The 23,189-nt window shown below is 38.3% G+C and overlaps 1 protein-coding gene across 1 annotated transcript; it reads right to left on the minus strand.

Moving 5' to 3' along the window:
* Positions 1-778: 778 nt before the first annotated feature.
* LOC121955963 (vesicular inhibitory amino acid transporter-like) lies at positions 779-21,707 on the minus strand. The gene is made up of 9 exons (XM_088089748.1): positions 21,548-21,707; positions 20,275-20,935; positions 14,728-14,853; positions 12,786-12,922; positions 7,907-8,027; positions 7,491-7,693; positions 6,223-6,460; positions 4,791-4,953; positions 779-3,262 (listed from the first exon to the last, which is right to left on the minus strand). Exons 1-9 carry the CDS (start codon positions 21,652-21,654, stop codon positions 2,946-2,948), a joined length of 2,073 nt encoding a protein of 690 aa, XP_087945874.1. The 5' UTR covers positions 21,655-21,707; the 3' UTR covers positions 779-2,945.
* Between the last annotated feature and the right edge of the window lie 1,482 nt (positions 21,708-23,189).

Here is a 23,189-nt window from a genome sequence, read left to right on the forward strand (position 1 = left end):
TCTTTTAATGCCATCTTCACTCTTTGTCATTCAGCCTCTCTGCCCTTTGCCCTCGATCAAATGAATCTTTTGAGGTATGGAGATTAACAATGCAAATCCATTCTGTTTTCAAAGACAGTTTCCTGCTCAAAATTCATCCCAGGAAATGTTTTCGTGTGGCCACATTTTGCTAGGTTACTGCATATACATGTCTAACTAGTGGCTAGTAGGAATATAGCATTCATGTATAGTCACATTAAACCCCCAAAGGAGAAACTTTGATTTCTTCTCTCCAACTTTTTCTTCCTGTTGACCTTTCTTTAATTCAACTGTGATTCAGTTCTCGTTTTCGCCCTTTCTCAGGCTTATCTTATTCTTGCTCATTTTTCTTTCCTCTCACTTTTCATATTTTCCACGGATATTTTTAACAGAATGAAAAATGAAACCATTTTAGTCTCCTCTGTAGTTTTTTTCTTTTATTATTTTTCTTTTCTTTTCTTTTTTTACTTTCACAGTTTGGATCAACTCACTTCCACAACGCGTTGGAAGCACATAAACAGAAGCTGAATCAAAGCCAACATTACTCCCACCTGCTAGGACACACATACACACACACACACACACACACACACACACACACACACACACACACACACACACACACACACACACACATTAACAATTACAAATTCAGGCAAGAGATAAGACAAACATCATTCAATCTTCTCCAGCCCAAAGGAGAGGCAGATAAGTTATAGTTTTTAATGTTTATTTGCCCCGAAGGCTAATTGGACCATTTTCACAACAAAGATAAAGTTCACAAATTTATATCACAGAGCACTGCATTTTTACAATAATGCTGCACAGCAAAAATGTTCATGTAGACATTAAAACTTCAAAATAGAGTTAATTGTATTATAGTTCAGCCTGTTCCTATAATGGCCGTAATTATCTTGTCTTCTTACAGCAACATCACAGACTGGAATAAAATGTGCACTCTTCATGGTTCAATTTTGAATAACATCATATGTAACAAAACTCCACGTCTTACTTGAACAAAATTTGGGACATTCTTGACATTGTGTTACCACCTTTGTGATAATCCTTTTCTGCTGTCCAATGCAATCACAAAAACATGAATTATATTTGCTTTTACTTCTTACAAACAAAACAGGGTGGGAAATAAGTTTGGTTTTTTTTTGAGTGTTGATGGTTTGGGTAAAGGAATGACACATCTCCATTTGTGACAGGCGAATCTATAAGAAGCTTTAGGAAACATGTGGATGGCATACAGATTTTTATTTTGTATTGCTGATAAATTCTTTTCACTCACTCCACTTTGCATCATGTGTAATATTTCACCGGTTACCTGAGAATTGTACTGTTTTATGTTGCCACAGAATATACACTGACTAACTCATTACTGTATTATTAAACTTTGTCGCTATATGTAGTTAATATCTCATATAATCTAAAGGCATAATCACTCTTTTCCACTTTTTCTGGCTTTTTTTATGTTGAGCATTTTTTCCCTTTCCAGACAAACAATTTATCACTTCAGATGTACTTATTTAACCCATTATATATTTATCCTGATTTTTAGGAAATCTTATTATTAATCTGGTGGCAATTAATGATGGGATTTTCCCATCTAGTCAGAGTAAAAACCCCAAATATTATATATATATATATTATATACATCTTAAAGCAACATTTAAGAATTTCAACTTTATGTTACGTTAAAAGGCCTTTTTAGACTGTTTTCAATTTTTTTTTTTTTTAAGGATAAGGATCTTTAAACCTGCAATAACTGATTCTTTTGGCCCCTCAGAGGCTCTGTCTTTTTGACAGGCTTTTCTCTGCTAATTTTGTCTGTTTGCTCTTTGCCACTGGGAAAGTTTTGCCTTTTTGTCATACACATATTCTAGCTTGGCTTGACTCAGTTTTAAATCAGCTACTTTGGTGCGTCCTCCTGTGCAGCAGGGATTGGCATCTCCGTACAACAGAGCTACCCACTTGAAGGTCTGTCTTTAGCTGATGACGCGCTTGTCTTGAGTTGAAGACATTTAAAACTCTCAGGTGTCTTTTTAGTACTGCTCCCCATTGTTAGTTGCCAGCTCCTTATATCATTACGGATTTTCAAGTTTTTGTTACGATATTGATGGCTTGAAAAGCAGCGATGGGATGACAAAATAGGATCAGAAGCGGAAGAGGAAGGTGAAAGTGACGCTGAATCATGCCTGAATGATTAGGACGCACATCTGACATCACGGTAACCTGCTTGGAGGTCCTCAGGCGCGCTTTGATCTGACTCTGGTGATGGTCTATTTCGAGTGCGACCCCACACAACTTGGTTCGTTTAAGCTGGTAATGGAAATGAGAATCAATGCAGGGTGGTTGTACTCAGCCAAAACGGAAAAGCCTTGGTAGTGTACCCCTAATTAGTAAGGCTTTTATGCTGAGAACAGCTGTCTCCTGCATCTGAAAACAACACTGAAGAAAGTAAAAAGAGTTACCAAAAATAGTTGTGGACTAGACCCAAAACTATGAGCTGAAAGACATTAAAATGCTCAGTGAAGCTGAGGGGAGCTATAGAGTTCACGATAATTCTGGTGATTTGCCACTACGAGCTTTGAAATTACATTTAGTCCTTTGACCCATTTAGGGATGAATAGTGCACTGATACAGTTTTCAAATACAGAAAATATTACAAAGGAGAGGTTTCAACTGACCTGTCCGAGCATCTACGTTCCAATTCATCTATCTTTCCATCTCTCTGTCCATCCATCCATCCATTAATTTATCTATCTATCCATCGATTCGTCCATTCTCTATCCATTTATCCATCCATCCATTCATCCGTCCATGCAACCACCCATCTGTCCATCCATCTATCCATCCATCCATCCAGCCAGCCAGCCATCCATCCATCCATTGTCTATTCATTTATCCATCCATCCATCCTCTTACAGTCCTCCCACCAGTCTTTTCACTGAACAGATCACACCAGACACACTACAGATGACCCCCAGACTCAGTATACACACATCTATCAGCCAGTCCCTCACAGTGAGGCGGCTCCACTGCAGTCTGAGGTGAAACAGGCACGGCAGTATGAGTGTCATGGCCGCTCCGGTCACACTGCCTGTCAAACCCATCAACAGGGAGAACCTAGGGACTAATAGAGCCAGTAGGTATGATGTCATCAGCAAGGTGGCGCGGACCAACAGGGCCGGACAAGACACACCTCGACTTCCATGTTTGGAGTACGATGAGATACCAGCTGAAAGATTGAAGCAGGTGTTAAGAAGGCATACCGTGGCAGTTTTTGTTGAACCTGCAAGCAACTTTTGTTTATGGGTCACTCTACTCTGACTCATTGTTTTCCAGTTGAATCTCTATAGAGGTGTCATCAGCCTTCAACTCTATCATTATATTTTTATTTACAGAATGACATAATTTATAGTAATGAGGTAGTACATGAACTAATTAAGAGACATTATTTACTTTAAGAACTGTGTTTTACATAAAAACTGAAGACAACAAGAAAGCTTTGCCCAGCGAAAATATTTACCAATAAACTACATTAAATTACTTGGACAAAACCTAAAGTATTGTAAACTGATGACTTCTTGACTGTTGACAGTCAACAACTACAAAAGTTCACCCATGATGACGAATGTGTTGACAGTGAACACATTAGCAGAGTTTCCCAGGTCAAGTATTCAAACGGAAATTAATACGTGATTTTTACTTTTTTTTTTTAGTTATAGGATGGTTTTTGTTTGTTTGTTTGTGTTTTTTACATAATTTGTAAGGTTTAATGTCAAGACTTTTACCTTTTTTATTTGACTCAATTTTAGGTGCATCCCTCAATATCAGCCTTTTATTTATCAACTGATTAAAGGTTCTTTATGTGACAAACCATTATTGCTATGTAAAAATATTGTGGAGGAAACATCAACACAATGGGAAATTCTAACACTGATATACATTTAAAACATCCACAACACAAAATGTAATGTATTTCTGATGTGAGTCTAACGTTCCTCTGACATTATACTGTGTCTGTAAGTCCGTGCACATGGGTTAGTGTTTCTAGTGTAGTGGCAGTTTGTATTTCACACGTTGTCTATTCTAAGCTGTCTGATTTGTGCCTCTTCTTCTAATTAATGGGACTTGTTGAGTTTCCAGTATTTAAATATCTGGGCTGAATATTTGCTTAACACAATACATTATCAAATCATTAGTTTTCAAATTGCTTTATTGATCACCTTCAACCATTATTTTCTTGTGGAACGAACCATTGTTTTGGTAGTTATGAAGTCTCAAAGGTGGGTGCCAGTATAAAATATAAGTGGTGATTTGTGGTCTTAACAAACCTTCAACAGAAATAGAAAGTGGGAGCCCATACTCTGCTCTGTTCAAGATTCCCAAGAAATTGCCCAGTCTTACCACAGTTTACCACTGGTGACCTCAGGAGCAATTAAATATACTCAAGACAATTGGAAGAGAGAGTGAAAATGGCACTGATTCACTTCTTTCAGCTCTATTTCCATTGACCATCTGGGTAACCTCCAGCATCAGGCCTGCTTCTCCAGGCTTCTGCTGCTCTACAGTATATATGGAAATGTGTAGAGGAACGTGTGATCTACATATCAGTCACTGTAACATATAAATGTAGATCTACCGTCAGTCATAATTGCACCTTAGCCCTTTTATAAATAACTTCAAGGAGCTCTTGTATGGAAAAAAGACTTTGCGCAAGGTCAGTGGTTTAAATATAAAATAGACTTGTCAGTAGTGTTTACCTCCAAGCAGACAGGTTTGCAGTATTTCGGCAGCAGAGTAGAATGGCAGAGGGTAGGACAGCAGGGCTTTTGCCAGCAGACACAGGTTGACGAGAGGTCGAAGGTCAGAGGGCAGGTTGTCTGTGATGACCTCACTGGTCTCTGTGCCCCAAGTCAACGCTGCCTAATGGAGGAGGAAAGCAATCAATGCAGTCAGTCAATCAATCACTCAATTTGTCTGTCCCAGCTTCTATCCCTTGATTGGACCTGCTGCTGTCCGCCAGATGTCGAACCAAATGTACGTTTCGGTCCAAACATTTTTTAGATATTGGGCAATCAACAAACTATAAAATAATACTGTCACGGTATTTACAGTATTTAGATCTGTCAGCACAAACCTCTCTTTCTAACTATCACCAACTCAGGAAATAACTCTATCAACTAGGGGTGTAACGGTACACAAAAATCACGGTTCTATACGTACCCCGATTTTGAGGTTGCGGTTTGGTTCATTTTCGGTACAGTAAGGTAACAAAATGCAAAACATAAAATTGCTTGTTTTTCAATTGGAACTTTTGTAAACATTTTTTGTCTAATGTAATGTAATGCAAACAATATACAAAATATCAAGAAAATAAAAAATACTCACTGTTACGTAGCTCTCGTTAGCTCTGGATGTCCATCCATATGTTGCTACTGCAGATGCATTGGACAAGTCTTAGACAACAGCAGATTTTGCTTGTTCATAAAGGCCTGGTATTATTTTCTGGCTGAAGTGTGGACGAGAGGGTTCTTCATACCGGGGCTCAATCACCTTCAGCATGTGTTTAAAACCGGCGTTCTCAACAACTGAATATGGTCTTAGATCTGCTGCTATAAAAACTCTGATGGCAGTTGTTATGGCTTTGGCCCGTTCTGAATTGCTAGGGAGAGGCTGCTTGAATACTGAAGTCAGCTGCGTTTGCACTAAGGTAATTTTTTTTCTTGTAGCAGTGATATTCACACCCCGGTGGTGCTGTTTCAAATACGTTATCATGTTTGTCATATTGCCAGAAACATACCCGATTTCAGCTGAACACTGTCGGCACACTGCCTTCATTTTATCCACTTGTCTTTGTCTGTTACAATATTTACCAAGGAAGCAGAAGTGTTCCCAAACAGGAGACCGTAACGACAAGGGAGGGTATCTGGTTTCTCGCTAGTGGTAGCATTAGCTTTAGCCTTGACATCAGCTAGTCAGAGGCTTCACGTGTAGCTGCAGGCGGCTAGTAAACAAGCAAAACTTTTTTTCTGCCACTTATTATGCTCATGTGGGAACTTACCCATGCACCCGTCCGTACCGGACCGAACGTCATGTAGCGAAACGGTTCAATACAAATAAATATACCGTTACACCCCTACTATCAACTCAATGTTAAATTTAAAAAAAATTGTGTCACACACTGCCACTGACCAGTAAAGAAAACAGAGTTTTCATGATGCAGGCAGCACCATGAGTCCACCCCAGCATGGCATTAAACTTCCCTCTGTCCTCCATACTGTCCTCCAAAGGAGGGAGGAAGATCTGCGAGGTGTAGGAGAAGATGATGACGCCCACAGAGACGAGGAAGTCCTCCGGGTCCACAGACAGCGACAGAGTGGACCAGGACCAGCTGCTAGCTCGACTCAGGCAGTACAGCATGACCAACAGGCTTATAGAGGGTCAGAGACAAAAGGAGAGAAAATGAGAAAAGATAATGCTCTATGAATAAAGCATCTAAAATGGATGTATTGATAATCCTTCATCTATTCAACATTCATTTGTGAAGGACGGTCCAATAAGAGGTGTTTACTCTCAGGTACACGGGGCAATAATTGTCCTGCCTAAACACAGATGAGAAAAATAAATGAGGAAATATGTAAATTACAGAAAATAATGTAGCGCAAATACAAGCAGAAATGAATGAAGGGACAAAAAATTCTAATCACATTAAATCAATAAAACGTTTTCAAAAGAAAACAGTATATCTCCAATTTTGGTGATTTTAAATTAATTGAATTTGTGAATTAAATAATTGTGTCTATGTGGTTTTAGAGATTAGTTTTTAGATAAATTAACCATTAAAAAAACTGTGTTAAATGTAAATGTTTTGGCACAAAGGTTAAAAAAAACAAGACTTTTTTAATCTCCTGAGAATTTGACATTTTTGGAGACAAGATTTTCAGAGGAAAACAATGTGTTTCTCTTATTGAAATATTATACAAAGATCTTAATATGCCATTTAATAAATAATATAATTGTGCTGTTTGGAAACTACAAAATAATATGAGACAAATAAAAATTAACTGCACTGAAAAATGTTTTCTTTTTTCTTTTTCTTTTCTTTTTTTTCCGTTTAAGCCTTGATTTGTGAATTCTATTGTTAAAATAATTTGTATTTGCACATGACTTTATAGCCAGAGATCCAGGAGCCAGAGAACTTCAAGACCCAGCTCCATTTTCCAAGACACCTGGCACAAGAAATAAATCAAACAACCAGTAACAGCAGCATGGAGCAGGTGAGAGCAGACAGCACAACCAGCAGCAGCTGCAAAGTGATCACAGGAGTGAGAATAAGAGCAGATTATAAAGCCTGCTGCCTTGTTGTCTTGATTCAATATGATTTGGTGTGTTTGTCAGCTGATGCTGATCAGCCGACAGTGTGCACCAGAACAAACCTGGTGCTACTTCTGTTCAATCACCTGATCAGGATGTGAGCCAGGGAGCACAGCAGGCTGAGGGTGGAGACTGGTCTGAGATCAGTGAGCAGCAGGCAGGGCAGCAGGAACATCAGAGACACCAGAGAACACACTGATCTGGGGACAGCCATCCCAGACAGACTGTCAGACAACAGACTGGTGGAGACAACGAGATACAGGGTGCAAGTCATCAACAGCTCAATGACCTGGAATAAAAACAAAAAAAAGTGCAGAGAGAGATGTTTACCGCTGTATAACGTGAGAGACGTAGAACATTTTTTCAACTGTTTATCTATCATATAAATGTGCATCTTGAATAATGTTGTAATTTAGTTTCAAGACTCACTTTAAAGACATGTGCATGCCGATTTGCAGAATAATGTGTGTGTTAGGTTATTTCAAGCACGTGTGTGTGTTACCTGAGCTACATTAACCATCCACCCTCCAATTCTAGGCCAGTTGGGCCACAGTCCTTTGCCGCAGGCCTCCACTATGTCCTGATAGCTGTGTCGGACTCTGACCTTTGACACTGAGCCGCCACTGAAAGATATAAGCACATTCTCTGTGCGATAAATTCTGTTTCATACAAATTCACATTTTTGACCATCTTTACTGTTTTCAAAGCTACAGCATATTGTAGCTGTGTTGAAACCTACATTTCAGTGTTTTAAATGAGCACAATAATGTGTTTTCTGCAGATAGCAGTGCACAGTTGAGTCCCCCTCCACTCAAAAATGTGTTTTTCTTATGTTTATGTCCCCGGGAAGCTTTAAAATCAAACTCAGCTCAATTGAGCTAATCTGAATCACATTTTGACTGAACCGCACATGCTAATGTGGCAAAAATAAACTCAAACATCACATTTTTACAGAACACACTCCAATTTCTTTTAGCTGTGGCAGTAGAGTCCATAAATGGAATAACATGTTTGTGTATTTTAGACTCTAAAAACTCTCTACTCTCTGCTCAAATCACTATAGGGTTTTGACTCCCACAAGTAGGATGAATACAATAGAAGGAAAAAATATGAGAACAATTCTGCTGTCAGAAATGATATAGAGGAGAGCGCCATCTGCTGAAAGTCAAACTCAACAATGAGACAACAACACACAAAAAAACATCAGAGGACTGATCACAGTGACAAGGGCTTGTTGATGCTACAGCAATGGCGTAGCATGTTTGCTATCAGTAAAATGGACAGCCAACTGTAAAACTCTGATGTAAATTTACAGTAAAATCTGAACAGTATTTTATTGTAATAATGTCATACACTATTATACAGTAAACCTCAATGAAATCTGCGTGAGGGCTGTCCCAATTTGAAGGCTCCTTCAAATGCAGCACAGGTATGCGGACTTCTTTTCCCTCTTTTTGGTGGACACATCCCTACTATCCTTCGCGGCCTTTCATTTCAAAAATAATTGTCTTCATGGCGGCACAGAATAGAGACCGGAGCGTTGATTTCACTTAATGTTTTTTTTTTTTTTTTTTTAGTAATTTCAAAATCAAACGCCAGATATGTTAAACATAGAGGGACATTAAAACCTCATAATTTCTTTCATAATACGTGACGTTGCTAATGCTAACACGTAGCCACCTAACATACTAGCTACGGAAATGTAGAGCCAGCTCGGCGCTGTGTCCCCACTGCGCTGCCCACAGCACAGGAGCGCTTCGTCCGCTGAGCAAGGCTCTGCTGCCCGGAGATAAGTCAGCTGCAGGCGCCGACAGAGGCGCTTCTCCTCCTTTTCCAGCAAAATATAGATAAAAAAATAAATAAATGCAACAGTCCTGGCTCCATCATGTCTTTCTTTTGTTTGTTTTAGTGTCCCCTCCCCCCGTGCCCCTTCGCTGGCGAGCCTTGACAGCAGACAGCGATTGTGACGTCGGGGTAAGGGCGGGAACATCTGGTGACGCAACCAGGTGGTACACAGCTGCAGACTGTACATAAGATCTGTGTCTATACAGCTTATGGGATGTCTGCATCATTCCTGTTCAGAAGTGCGACTTTGCAGTTAGATAGTCTTAAAGAAGTGGAGGAAGAGTTTATTATTCACAGTGTGGAGCAGCATTACAATGACAAAGGTGAAGAAATTAACAGTGAACAATAATTTCTTGCCAGCTAAGGTTAGATATAAGTCGGGTAACGTCACGTTAGCTACTGTGTTGTAACTTTAGGTTATCTGGCTGCACTCTCTTTCAGAAATTTGATGACTGCAGAGTTAAAACTCTATGAAAGGTGACTACATTAATGTAAAATACATAAATCTATTGTGTTAGAAAGTACAACATTCTCACTGAAATAAAGTAGTCCAATGGAATTACCCAAGTAAAGCTACTTCAAATTGTAGATAACAAGCTAGATTACCTGAGTAAATATCGACCAGTATCATTAATTTACAAGGCAGCAACATTCATCATTGAACTCTCTGAGTAACTCATCGCACATGCAGCACATTCAACTCTTAATATCATTTCTCTTCCAGCTTCAACTGAACAAATTACACAAATGTATATTTTGTGACACGCTGACTTTGTAACTGCATTTGAGCTGATTTAAAAAGAGGTCTGGATATTCAGGCTGAAACTTCAAACATTACATTAGCACGAGTGCAGTCTATGTAGTTACTATATTAATCTTGCAGAGAAAGCTTGAAGTCCTCAATGTTAAAAAAATCTGCCAGACAACTACACGCTGCTGTGATTGGTTGGCCGTGATCCCGCCCACCTCCCTCCGGGCGATCCATTCTAGCATCAGCCACTGTCCTGCGCACTACATGGATGTATTGTAAACAGCTAAGCATCATGGGGAGGTGAAAGTAAAAGGAGGGAACTGAATTTTAGGAATTAACTGACGTGAGGAGTAAAGTGCGGGCGCATCTTATAGGATTTCTTGCTGAGGAGATGTTTCTATTTCTAAGAGGAGTTTCCAGCTTGCATTTTATTTTCGGGAATTTCAACTATGGAGCACATCTGATGTCTGATAAAGCAGCCGTCATTGAGTAATGTAAGTAATTCTTTAACATTTTTATTCTGTTAGGAAATAGCAGTATACTTGTTAAAGGGGGCTTTTGCCATTTGGATTATCTGCCATTTATAACAGCGTTGAAACAAAGCTGTCGAAACACTTCATATTTTCAATGTTCAAACTGCTAACGTTGGCTAACGTAAGCCAACATTAGCTAACGTTGGCTAATAAGTGCGTGTCAACATTTTGTCTCAGTTCACACTACAATTAAAACACTTGCTTTTGCTGAAAGATAATTAAACTGCACTGACTCATACAGTGATAATGAGACAGCGAGAGTAACCTACTGTGTTTTCTTCTCCACACTGGCAAAAACAGCCTAGTTTAACTGTATAATAGGGGTGGGGGGAAAAGTCGATTCACATAAGAATCTCGATTCTCGTTTTTAACAATTCAAAAATCCTAAACTTCGATAAAAGACTATATTTACTAAATTTGGTCTATTATTAACCCTCTTTTTACCATTAAGAAAAGTCTTAATTATTTTGAGACTGTTTGTCGGGTCGCCTTACTGTTTTCGCCAGTGAAAGCTGACGGCTGTGCAGAGGGATGACTCCGATGCATCGTAGCTCTTTTCGAAGAATCACTATCAGCCTGGGAATTTGGATCGTTTCCATAATTTATCCATATTTCGATGATAAACGTACATTAGCATCGATGCTAAACGCCATATTGGCTTCCCATGGTGCCTTAGTAAAGAGGTCAGAGGTTTGTTTCGGTCTTGTTCACCAATCGGAAGACGGTTCGACACTTCGTATCCGTTTACGTACGTCATACGTCACCTGAAGCAAACTGTACTGTTATTGGCCTAATCCTGCTGTATCTACCGCTCTGTGATATTGGTAGCGCCTCCTGCATTAGAATAAACTCTGGTAGCCCCTACAATAATAATATTAATAATAATGATAATAATAATAATAATAATAATAATAATAATAATAATGAGACAAGGGTAAATCAGGAGTCAGTCTAACAAACAAACACTGAAGTGTCAGGAGTGTGACGTGGCCCTCTGCATCATCACAGATTTTCAAAATGGCACATATAATGGGATACACTAACAACTGCAAAAAAACCCCAACAAAAAACGATGGGGCTTTTTTTTGGAAAAGTGTGTCCACTTTTTGAACTATAATAATTACAATGTTTATTTTCTCACTTTCAGATTCCCAACACTTGGGAGAAAGGTTTTCTACAACAAAAAGCTTGAACATAATAAAACCTCCATTCTTTCATAGCATAATATGCCACTGGCAAAACAGACTGGAGTAGATCCTGAAATTATACCTCCTATATTTTGAATCGGGAATCGATTTTGAATCGGAAAATCGTTTTGAATCGAAACCAATTCTGAATCAAATCGTGACCCCAAGTATCGAATCTTTAGATACTGAGAGATCCACACCCCTATTGTATAATGTATTGTGGTAGGAAGTAGCTTTGTGTTTTCCACATTGGAAAAAAGAGCCATTCAAGACTTTTGACTTATGTCATTGTCATAGAGTAATGTCACCTAAAATAAATATATTTTGTTGTTCTTCTTTATTCTCCAGAATCTGCATTGACATCAGTCCTGAGAGGGGCATAAAAGCAAGCCATCAGTTGCAAGCGCAAAGCAAGAGGAGTGGCAGGATGGTCAAAAAGAAGGCAATGCCAGTGAATTCACATCTCCACACTCACCAAGAAGCTCAGTGACTTCAAGTGGGACATTGTATGATTTTACACACACACACACACACACACACACACACACACACACACCCCACTGTCTCACACAGCCACTCATTCAAATGTGCATTCACCAGCTCACTCACTGAGTCACTCACTGACTGACTGTTGCACTGGTGACATGTTTTTATGTTAATAAACATTTGACAGTGAACTACATAATGGATATTGTGTTATCTTCATTAATTATTATTATTAAAACATTCTTTAATTATCATTAAATACAGGATATACAGTAGAGTATTACATATTGTAAATATACAATACTTTACTGGCAAAGCTGCTGCCATTAAATTACTGTAAATTTACAATAATACAGTAAAGAACTGTACATTTATTTACAGTAATATACTTTAATTCTAAATCATAGTAAGGGAACTGTAAAAAAGAAACTACTTTGCTGGTGAAGCTGCTACCTGTAAATTACTGTAAATTTACAGTGAAAAGTTTAGTACTTTTATGTGAAATTGTAATGTAATGAGATTATTACATGGTACTGCAGCTGATCAATTGACACCAAATGAATTGAATATAAACCCTACCTTTGCTCCTCTTCATACAGACAGGCCACCAGGATCCTCCCTGTATGGTTGCAGACCCAAGCTGACAGAACCAGCAGAACAAGACCAACATAACCTGACTGCACCAGAGCAAAGGGTAAACCCAACACAAAGATACCCTGGAGGAGAGAAGAGAGAGATAGAAAGAGCAGAAAAAGGAGCATTTGTGAGGGAGATAAGAAATGAGAAGTTACCAAGACCTCGTTCAAAAAGTTGCCTTAAAATCTCTCCTATGGGGCACTCCCAGTATTTTTCATATGGATGGCCACTTGGGGCCACTGAAAATGTTGTTGTGACACACAAAACCAGATGCCATAAATACATTTTGGGGAAATCCTTTATGCTTTTGAAGTATAGGTCAGGTGAAAATTGTGCTAATATGAGGAGTTAAGCAGTGGCATACTGATATACTTTGGATTCTATTTTTAAAGTTAATATTACTAATTATCTGATGTGCATTGACCGATATAGGTACAGTTAACACTTTTAGTCATGCATATTTTTCTGTTAGGCTATTAACTGTCCTTCAAACAGGCTGGTTTTCCTTTTCTTTAAAAAGGCAAATATATAGCTTTACTTTGAAGGAGTACACTGATCATGAAGAACAAATCAGTTACCGAGACTAAGCCATGTCAAGTTTAGGGGAGACTAGTGTTTACCCATGGCACCAAGTTTCATTCAGATAACTTGAGGCGTGATTTCAAGAGACCCCTTTGAAGATTGCCATGCCTTTTGTGTTCTCATCAAAATTAGGCCTAATTTTTTAACTTTATTTAGCCCCATAGCCTGATGTTGTCTAGTCACAGAGGCTGTTCTCATGCACTCATCATATCTTTTCTTATGAAAAGTAGTGCACAAAAATTTGTACGTAATCCATATAATGAGCCAGTTATTTGTGTTTAACCCAGGTATTTTGGCAGGTTGCAGTCACGTGACCAAAGTGCTGACGGGAGTTAAAAAGGCACAGCCCAAGCAGTCCATTAGGGAGGTAGGGTGGGGTGATGGATGGATCACAAAACACAGGACTTTCCCCCAGAGGCCAGTGCGGAACAGTGTGAACCTGCGTTAACTCTGAGTCATTTTAAGGTACGTCCTCCCCATGTTTCTTTTCCTAAACCTAACCTCTGTATCTTTATGTTAAAAACGTAAGGATGTAACATTATTCATGGGGTGCTAATTTGTTGGATATCATACGAAACGTGGTGTGTACATTTCCGTAGGATATGAGGATATGTTGTTTCACAAGATACCACCTTTGCACTAGCTTAAAAAATGAGCACAGCACAGTCTCTTAAAGACAGTTATATTGTTCTCCAAGTATTTTCCCTGGGTGGGCCAGTGTGGGGGATAGCAATTGTTAACGGGGTGGCATAACCTCCCCTCGCTCCTTTTTGGGAGCGCCACTGCCTGCTACCTGAATGGTGGAGACACTGACCATGAAGCCATGACAATTTCTGATACAGTTCTGACTGAGAATCGTTTTTAGCCTTTCTCTTCAGTGTTTCCTGTTACTATCAAAATTTAAGAAAACACGCGGATCGGAAAACGAATCTCTCATCCCCTGCATTTCTTGTGATATTTTCCATTATGTTGCACTGGATCACTTATTGCTGGATTGGTTTACAGATGCCGTAAGTGCTTAAGGGCTAGTGTGCAATAACGAATTAAATGAATTATATCATATATTGATGTATCACTAAAATGTTGTCAAGGAAACTCAAAAAGAAATATGACTGATTTAGTAAGTTAGTAAGCCATAGTAACTTTTAGTTAGTAACTATAACATACTACAGTCTGTTGTGTTAACTTGTTTTTATAAGAAAAAAATGACTGAAAGTCATTAAAATGTGAAAAAGAAAAGAGGAAATAAAAATAAGGAAGACCGTTGAAGAGAAAAAAAGAAAACAAAGAATTGACCGTTCACAGTTGGAAGATGAGTAGGCGAGAGGAGAGTTTTGGCGTGATGCCTGGAGAGTTCGAGGATGCAGGAGACCGGCAGGAGCATGAGGATGAGGCGAGTCGAGGTTTGGCCCATCACCGAGGGAAGTGACTGCCAGGGAGTGGAGAGAGGAGGAGAGGGAATAGAGCTGGAAGAGGAAGAAGGCAAGAAAAGAAGAGTGTAGAGGAGAAAGGGGAAACAAAATAGAGAGGAGGAGGAAGGAGAGGTGCAACCTCCTAGAGTGCAGCAGGTTGAAGGAGGAAGAGGAGAAGGACGAGGGGAGATCAGAGGAGACAACAAGCTACTTTGATGGAGCTGCTGTGTTTTGAATGTTGGAACATGGAGATACACAGACTCACCGAGAGAGTTGTGGAGGCACATCATAGACACACGCAGTAACACACACGGCGGATGCATAAACAGACAAGCACACATTCTCCCTCTTTCAAGTTACTATTTGTAACTGGTGTCTGTCAGGCATATGCTGATAGAGCTTTGATGTTCAAATGGAGCTGCTGGTGATGAAAGCAGTTTGACGCTCAAGTATGTGATTTCATCTCCCTCTCTCCCCCTCTCTCTCTCTCTCTATCGCTCTCTGTCTAGCTCCCTCCACAACTTTTTTCTCTCTGTGTTTTTGCCAGCTAATTCCTCATTGGTTACTCTGAACACAACCTGAAGCAGCTCCCAATCGCAAATAGGCGGAAAATGGGAGGACAGAAATCCCCGATTGGCTCTGAATATGATGATTCAACTTCATTCTGCCATTATCTGACACTCGATACACCTTTAACCCCTTGTAGTACATTGGCTTGATATCTTTCAAAAACATGGGGAGAATGCAACAAGCAACTTAACATTGGCCAAAAATTTGCAGTTAAAACAGTTGTTATACGAAATGCACCTGAAAATAATCTAAAAAAAGGTGCTGAATAAATAAAACAAATGTGGGTTAAAAAATGTGATCAGTCGTGATCGACTTTTGGAATTGACAGCCCTAATAATAAATATCAGACTTAAAAATATAATATTCTGGAAATTTTCACCTATTTCTCTGATAATTTTCTAATAATTTAACCCACTTTTTTAAAAACTATTTTTGAAGTAATTTTCTCGTCACCTTTTACTAATTTCTTGTATTTTGTGGTACGTTTCATGCCAGGTTGGTGATTGCCTTGTTTACTCATGTTTTCAAAAGAAATCGAAACCAATTTGCTCAGGTTTTCCAAGGATCAAATAACAAGAAAACAGATATCAATCCAGGTTTATAAGGGTTAAAATTTGTGTATTCAGGGAATGTTAACATTTTTCATACCTTTCAAGTCCACATGCAATATCAGACACAAAGCAGCAAGGATATTTCAGTAACGCATGCTGAAAAAAAAGACGATTATTACACATTCCCTGTTCCCTTCTGGACTTCAACTGTCGCTCCTCAGGTCATGCACAATCATTTTATACAAGCGCATGCCCTGCGCAGAAAAAGTGACAGAGAAATGTCTTTCCCCACCATGAGAGGATAAGATGGAGCAGACAGGTTTGACATTTACAAAACTGAAAAAATATTGTACTCCTAAGTTTAATCAAAGCTGTTTTATTTATTTAAAAGAATAACTCTGGGAATGATGTGCACTCGAGAAATCTTTGTTCAATATTTTAGGTGGCTGTATGTAGCCTACCCTGCTGTGTGGGAACATTATTAACATTATTTCCCATAATGCAAATGGATAGCATTTTCATTGCCATTTTAAATGTCTTTCAAACTTCATACCTCAAAATATTATACAGGTCAGTTACAGCTCCTCATAATCAAAACAAACAATATTAAGACGTCATCTCACCTCTGAAAAGTTAAAATGAAATATTTCTTATGAAGTTAAATAACAGAGATGATAATAATGAGAATGAAGATGATGACAATATTGATAATGACCACTGAGAAGATCAAGCTGACCAAATAACTGGTGATAGATGAACCTAAAACTACCAGAAATATTCTTGTTTAATGCAATAACCTGCAGCATTTAAGCTTCACTTTTTTTTCGCAGGGTCTTGGGATGTATTTGGCAGCAGGATGAACCAAATAAGTTTTGACAGCATCTTTCCAAAACAAAATGGGGACATTCTTCATTTCCCTACGGCTTGTGTTTGGATCTGAACACCCCTTTCGGAACTTGGATCTTGAATTTCCGACCCAGTTTAAGGTAAAGTGTCGCTCAAAAGCAGACAATCATAGGCAGTTACATTGATATCAGTGTTTTCTCTGTGTCGAAAAACAAAAGGACCCCATCTCTAATCTGCGACGAAGACACACAAAGAGGAGCTGCCTTATTAACAGTCAGGTTGGAATTAAAACTGAGTTTCATAATATTCCCAAGTCGGGAGCCATGAGAGCTGGAGCTGCTTTTTGCATTTTTGGCAGCAAATTTGCTCTCTAATAAAAACTTTATTAAGCTGGCAGACAGACATAGTTATATTGGCATCAATAAACAGCCGTCGGAAAATACATATTTTCTTTTTAGCCTTGATAGGAGATAAAAACTGATGTTCTTTTTTTACATTAGTGAGACATCTGTTAGCTACTTAACAAATGGGTCTGACATTACTGCACTGATAGGTGTTTATACACTAGATACAGTCTTTCATCACTGCTTTGTGGTCATCCATCACTGTCTGAGATTCTCAAACATCCAGTGAATCATCATCTTTAATAAAAAAGACGCCTTTTGGCGATGTTAGTCAACCATTACAGTCACAGCAACTTAACCTATCTGTGACCTCAAACAAAGGGATTACTGAGCAATTTATTTGGTTGAGGCTCCTGATTACAGTGTGCTGCAGGTAATGAATAACTTAAAAATCATTAACCAAACCACTAAACCCCGAAAGAAGGGGATAATGTTTCAGCAGAGTTAAAAAAAAAAAAAAAAACATGCTCTAGCAAGATACAGTAAAAATGAAACAATTCAATCACAGCATTTTTGTAACTATAAATGAATTCAAATATAACTAGAAAATGAGGTTACAGATCATAGATTTGAACAGGCCAACCAACTGCTATTAATTAATGTAATTTGAAGTACGGTAGTTATTTTGAAGTACAGTAAATTTCCGGCACAGAGCTTTTATTTTGAAGTTCTGGTTCTGTTTATAATGGCAACATGTTTTATTTTTTTGTGTTCTAATCCAATGTGTTGTTTAGGCTACATTTTGTGAAATGAAATTGAATATGTGGTCATTTATAATGTGTGGACCTTAATAATATATAATAAAAATCTGGACCCTGTTACTGGACTAGTTGGGAACCACTGGTTTGCAGTATCCCTGTTGTTTTTAAAATAATTAACTGTAAACAATTTAACAATATATCTGTTTTTTTTCTGTAATTAATCTTAAAAGATATAATATAATTATATAATAATATAATAAATAAACCTGCCAAAAAAAAAACATACCCTAAAGTGTTACACTTCATTACTGGATTTTTTTAGTTTTGGCAACCACAGCTGCCCGTTTTTTTTATCATAAATTACACAGATTTATTTATTTATTTGTTTACCATGCACTTTTAGTCAGTATTATGGAATATTCACAGTCTGTTTTTGTGCCTCTTCTGGCACAGAAATTTGGTCTCTAATTAAAACAGGGGAAAAATTCCTGGCTCTCAGATAGATAGACTACCATGAATAAACTGAGCACATAAAATACTTGTTTATCTTCAAAATATCATGTGTTGATTTAAACATTTATGTAGTGATGTTGTGACAACAGTGCTAATGGGGAATTTGAATGTGTGCATTTGACATAAATTCACCTCGACTCCTGAAAGGGTGGGTTTTCATTTGTGTGTGTGTGTGTGTGTGTGTATGTGTGTGTGTGTGTGTGTGTGTGCGTGCGCCAGTGCGTGTGTGCGTGCATATACTATATTGATGCCCTAATGTCATAATGTTCTTTACGGACCCAATGACGCTGTTCAATTACATTACAGTTACTCAGTGAAAGAACACATTTACATGAGTGCAGCGGTTGAATACTGCTCAGCATTTACAGCATAATAAGCTATTAGCATTACTGCCACGAGGACACACTGTGACCGGGAGCTTTTCTTTTTTTTAAAAAATGATTTCATTCACGCTTTATTTGATTATGAAGAGTGGAGAGTGCCTGACAAACAGCCTGCAAGACTACAGAACATTGTTTAGTAATGTCAAAACACAATGGGATTAAATGCTTTGCATGTTTAATGCTTTTTGAATGTGCTGTGCTGTTCTGTGCCTGAGCAGTTGGCATTTATATTTAATATGTGCATTTTTCAAGAGACACAAAGTTTTGGACAAAAAGGAGCAATGACACACTGCGATGGACATTGCCGATGTCATCTGTAAATCAAACTCAGCAGCCAACAGTTGTGCTTCACATTGCTATACAATGATTAAATAACTTTCACCAACACATAAAGTTCACTGTCAGGGATTTAGTTTCATTTTATTATTCATACTGAAGTTAGATTACATTTATTTGGCAGACATTTATATCTTAGGTGACTTGTATATTTTCCTCACATATTGGGAGCAATTTGGAGTTACTGCCAAGAAAACAGGAAAAGGGATCAAAGACGGATCCCCTAGTGACATGGCATAGTTGTCTGTAGGAAGAAATTCTCATGTCTTCCAAGACTAAAAGCTATGGCAGGCCTGTAGTTCGTCAGTGGTTGATAAGCTGAAATATGAAAAAAAAAAAACGTTGTAGCTAGTGGCTCTTTAAAGAAATACCCCTATTAAGTTGAATTTTTGATGCCTCCACATGCTTCCATAGTTAACGAAGAATCCAACAATTGAGAAAATTCTCAATGAATTGGAGTAAAAGTGGGCCACATTTAGCAACAGCAAAACTACATGAAAAAAAATCAGTTCACAAACTCTCACACAACTTGTGCAGTATAATCCAAGTCTCGTTTTTCCAGCTGTATGCTCAGTACTTCCCAAACTGACATCTCTTTCTGACTAAAAGTGAAACTTTGCAACTTCCCCCATCATTTAGTTTATTTGTGTTATTGTGACTTTGGTTAATCTGAACTAACCCTTTAAAACACCAGTGTCAAACAACACCGCAAACAAACTAATAAATTGAGGCATTGTTTAATCAGTAGCTCTCATGTTCATCAAGGTAAAATTACTGTTTTTGTCAATGCAGTCTAGCTTTAAGCATAGATGGGTTTATCTTTCAATTCAATTTTCCATTGGAAAGGATTGTGAAGTGCTGAGCATATGACTGAATAATGCAACTTGAATTATATTGCAAGAGTTGAGTATGTAAATATATGTTTTTATATAATTTTATTGTTGTTAAACATGCCCCTATAGGACTTCAATTCCTTCAAAAAGATTTAAATTCTTTGTTTACCAGAGGCATGCAAGAGAAACAAAATTGTAATGTGATGTTATTTTCATTTTTTAAAATTTAATTAAATTTATTTTTTTCCTTTTTATGGATGGAAACAATTGCTGATCGTGCACGTATACTCTATATGTGTACCTGTATGGCATTTGTGACATTCCAGCCAGCCTCCCAGGCGGTGATGGTGGGAGTACGATTCAAACCTCTGGGGCCAGTATCAAGGCTCTGACCTGGATTAGCCAAACTCATCCTTGCTCTCTCTTCTTCAGGGCTGGTACAGAATTGGGAAGTCACATTTACAGTTTCCTCTTCTCCGTCCTCAGAGAGTCTCTGCTTTTGCATATTCCCAGTAATCAGCCTGTAGGATCCTCTCTTGTTACCCTGTTTCTGGTTGAAGCTCAGGTTTTTCTCACTGTTGCTTCCCATCTTTTCAGCTTGAGTCTGAAAAGGTCTTTTTCTTTTACCATAACTTTTGGTGTTTTTGAACCGAAGGGAGTCTACAGTGGAAACAGCTGAAGTTATTGTGATGGTTCTGGGTCCAGTGGAGATTACTGTAGCTCTGGTTTCTTTGAAAGCTGGACTCTGCAGTAATGTGCTGGTGGATCCCAGGATACTGGGATTATCTTGCTCAATCAGAGACGTGCTATTTCTTCTAAACGACTTTCCTCTGGTGTCATCACAGTTTGAAATATTTTCGTTGCTGACGTTGTTAAAGGACGACCTGTTGTCCTCGCCATAGGTTCTGTTCAACTCATCGCTGTGGGTCAGAATCAGCATTTCCTCATCCTCCTGAAATAACCTGCAAAGCAGAACCACTTTATTAAAAAATGAGGTCATGGTTTTTACACACTTACTAAAGTAAAACAGCATATTTTTACTCTACAAAGAAGACAAAGATCTGTGTCTATTTGGACAGTTGAAATGACGTAATGTGTTTGAGAATTTAGTTTTCATTTAAGGTGAATTCAGACACATCACACTTTTAAAAAAAAAAAAAGTCATTATGTTGGGGTTAATTATTTGAAGCTATTAACACATACATTTTGAAAAATGTGTTTTATTTATATGTAAAGCATCTTGTCCCTTCCACAGATGATATAAATACACTTAATCTAACATTTTTTTCTACTTGTGTTTATATAAATGCATAGTGTCACATATTCGTACTGGTATATAATGAATCTAAAAATATTTTTTAAATTATTTTTTGCTTCAGTTCTAATAATATACAATACAAAGATCTTGTGTGTATCCGTGTAACTTCACAGATATGCTACATAACTGATGTTTAATTCATTATGTCAAACATGAACACAAATCAGCTTTGCTGATCAACATGCACTTACTGTATATTTATATGTTTGTTATTAAATGTTACGCTTTTCAGTATGTGAATGTTTATTTGACTCACCTTGTTGTCCGGTCCAGGTGTAGCCTCGACGCTGCCCAGCCCCACAGAGACCCAGCAGCGCTCCAGGGCTGTCCAGAGCTGCCCAGAGCCCAGCGAAGAGAGCCCATCTTCAGCCTCGCTGTCTGCAGAGTCAGCCTCCCTGCCCCTGGAGGTCTGAAGGTCTGGGTGAGCTTGACTGACTGTGGACACAAACATACACAAATTATCCTCCAAACACTCACAGTGTGTACCTGTAGATAGCCATGCACACAATTGCACAAGCACAGTGGCGTAACTACACACATGCACAGGTGTGTGAAGTGATTGACAAGTTGGTGAGCTGTAACATTATAATATAGCAGTGTTTTCAACAATGAAGGAGTAAACAGCTACAATGGCCCTCACAGTGGATAAGTACACACAGGGATGAAGTGGAGGGCAAAACTTAGTTTAATTCACTTCTATTTTTTTTTGCAGAATAAAATGCATCCACCTCCAAATGCTAAAATGAAACATAAGCTCATAATAACAATGCTGTTTTAAAATGTTTGACCTACAGATTTTGGTGTCTGTGCTTTGATAACCATTATATGTCATTATTGAGTGACAGTTTGAAATATTTGAAATATTTGGTTACTCCAATAAGAATGAACTTAATCTAGTTTTACGTTTCAATTTCAAAACTTTAGTAAGCTTCAAGCAACTTTCTAACTTTAGTAACCAACCTTCTCTGCACAAATGGATAAAATATTTACATTGTTTCCCCTTATATCATGTCTCTGTGTATACATTTGTCTGTGCTTTCATAAATGGTCATGCCTGGCTGCCTCAGTTTTGCCCCAGACTGTGGTGAGTTGAGCAGGGCAGCAGGAGGAGCCACAGAACAGTTGTGTAACTCACTGGACACAGCTGGACCAAAACTTCAGTCAAACTCTTCACTGCTGAAGTGCTCTGTGCTACATTCAGTTCTTTTCAACTCTTTCCTTTTCACTTCCCTGCTTTGTGTTTGTAGTAGGCTAGCCAAAGCTGCGCTAATACAATATTTCTTTTGCCTGTAGAATCTCAGGATTTTATTTTTAAAACTTCTTCAGTTCTGCTGCACACTGATGAATAGTATGCCATAAATCCCTTTATGGATGCAATGTTTTAGCACCTCCTAACACTCAGAAAGTTCTACATGGTTAGATTTTTTTTTTTTTTTTACTAGCTTTGGAAAGTTTACATACAATACTGCTTTAAAGCTTGGTGGATGATAACAAAAAGTCATCTGATTACCCCAATTTCAGGGTTGCCAGACCTGGTCCGTTAAGTTAAAAAAAACCCAAAAAGATCATAGTTTAGTTGTCTAATGAAAAGGAAAAGCAGCGACACCTCATAATTATAAAACTGGAACCGTGGAGTGTTTTTGCAAGAAAAATCACTCAAAAAACAATTGACAACTGATTTTACACTAATAATTTCAGCTGCATTTGTTTATTTGTATAGGCTAGCATTTGTGCACATGTTCCATCTTGCTTTCTTGCTTTTCTCAGTCTTCACATTTCCATGTTCTTTTCATTAGTTTCTCCCCCCCCCCTTTGACCCAACTTTAAACCCGGGCAGGGGGAGAGAGGAGAGAAGAGGGGAAGAGGAGGAGGAGTACAGAGGAGGAGAGAGAGAGAGG

The sequence above is a fragment of the Plectropomus leopardus genome, chromosome 16 (assembly GCF_026936395.1).
Source record: "Plectropomus leopardus strain MGB_pleo_1.0 chromosome 16, ASM2693639v1, whole genome shotgun sequence".
NCBI lineage: Eukaryota > Metazoa > Chordata > Actinopteri > Perciformes > Serranidae > Plectropomus > Plectropomus leopardus.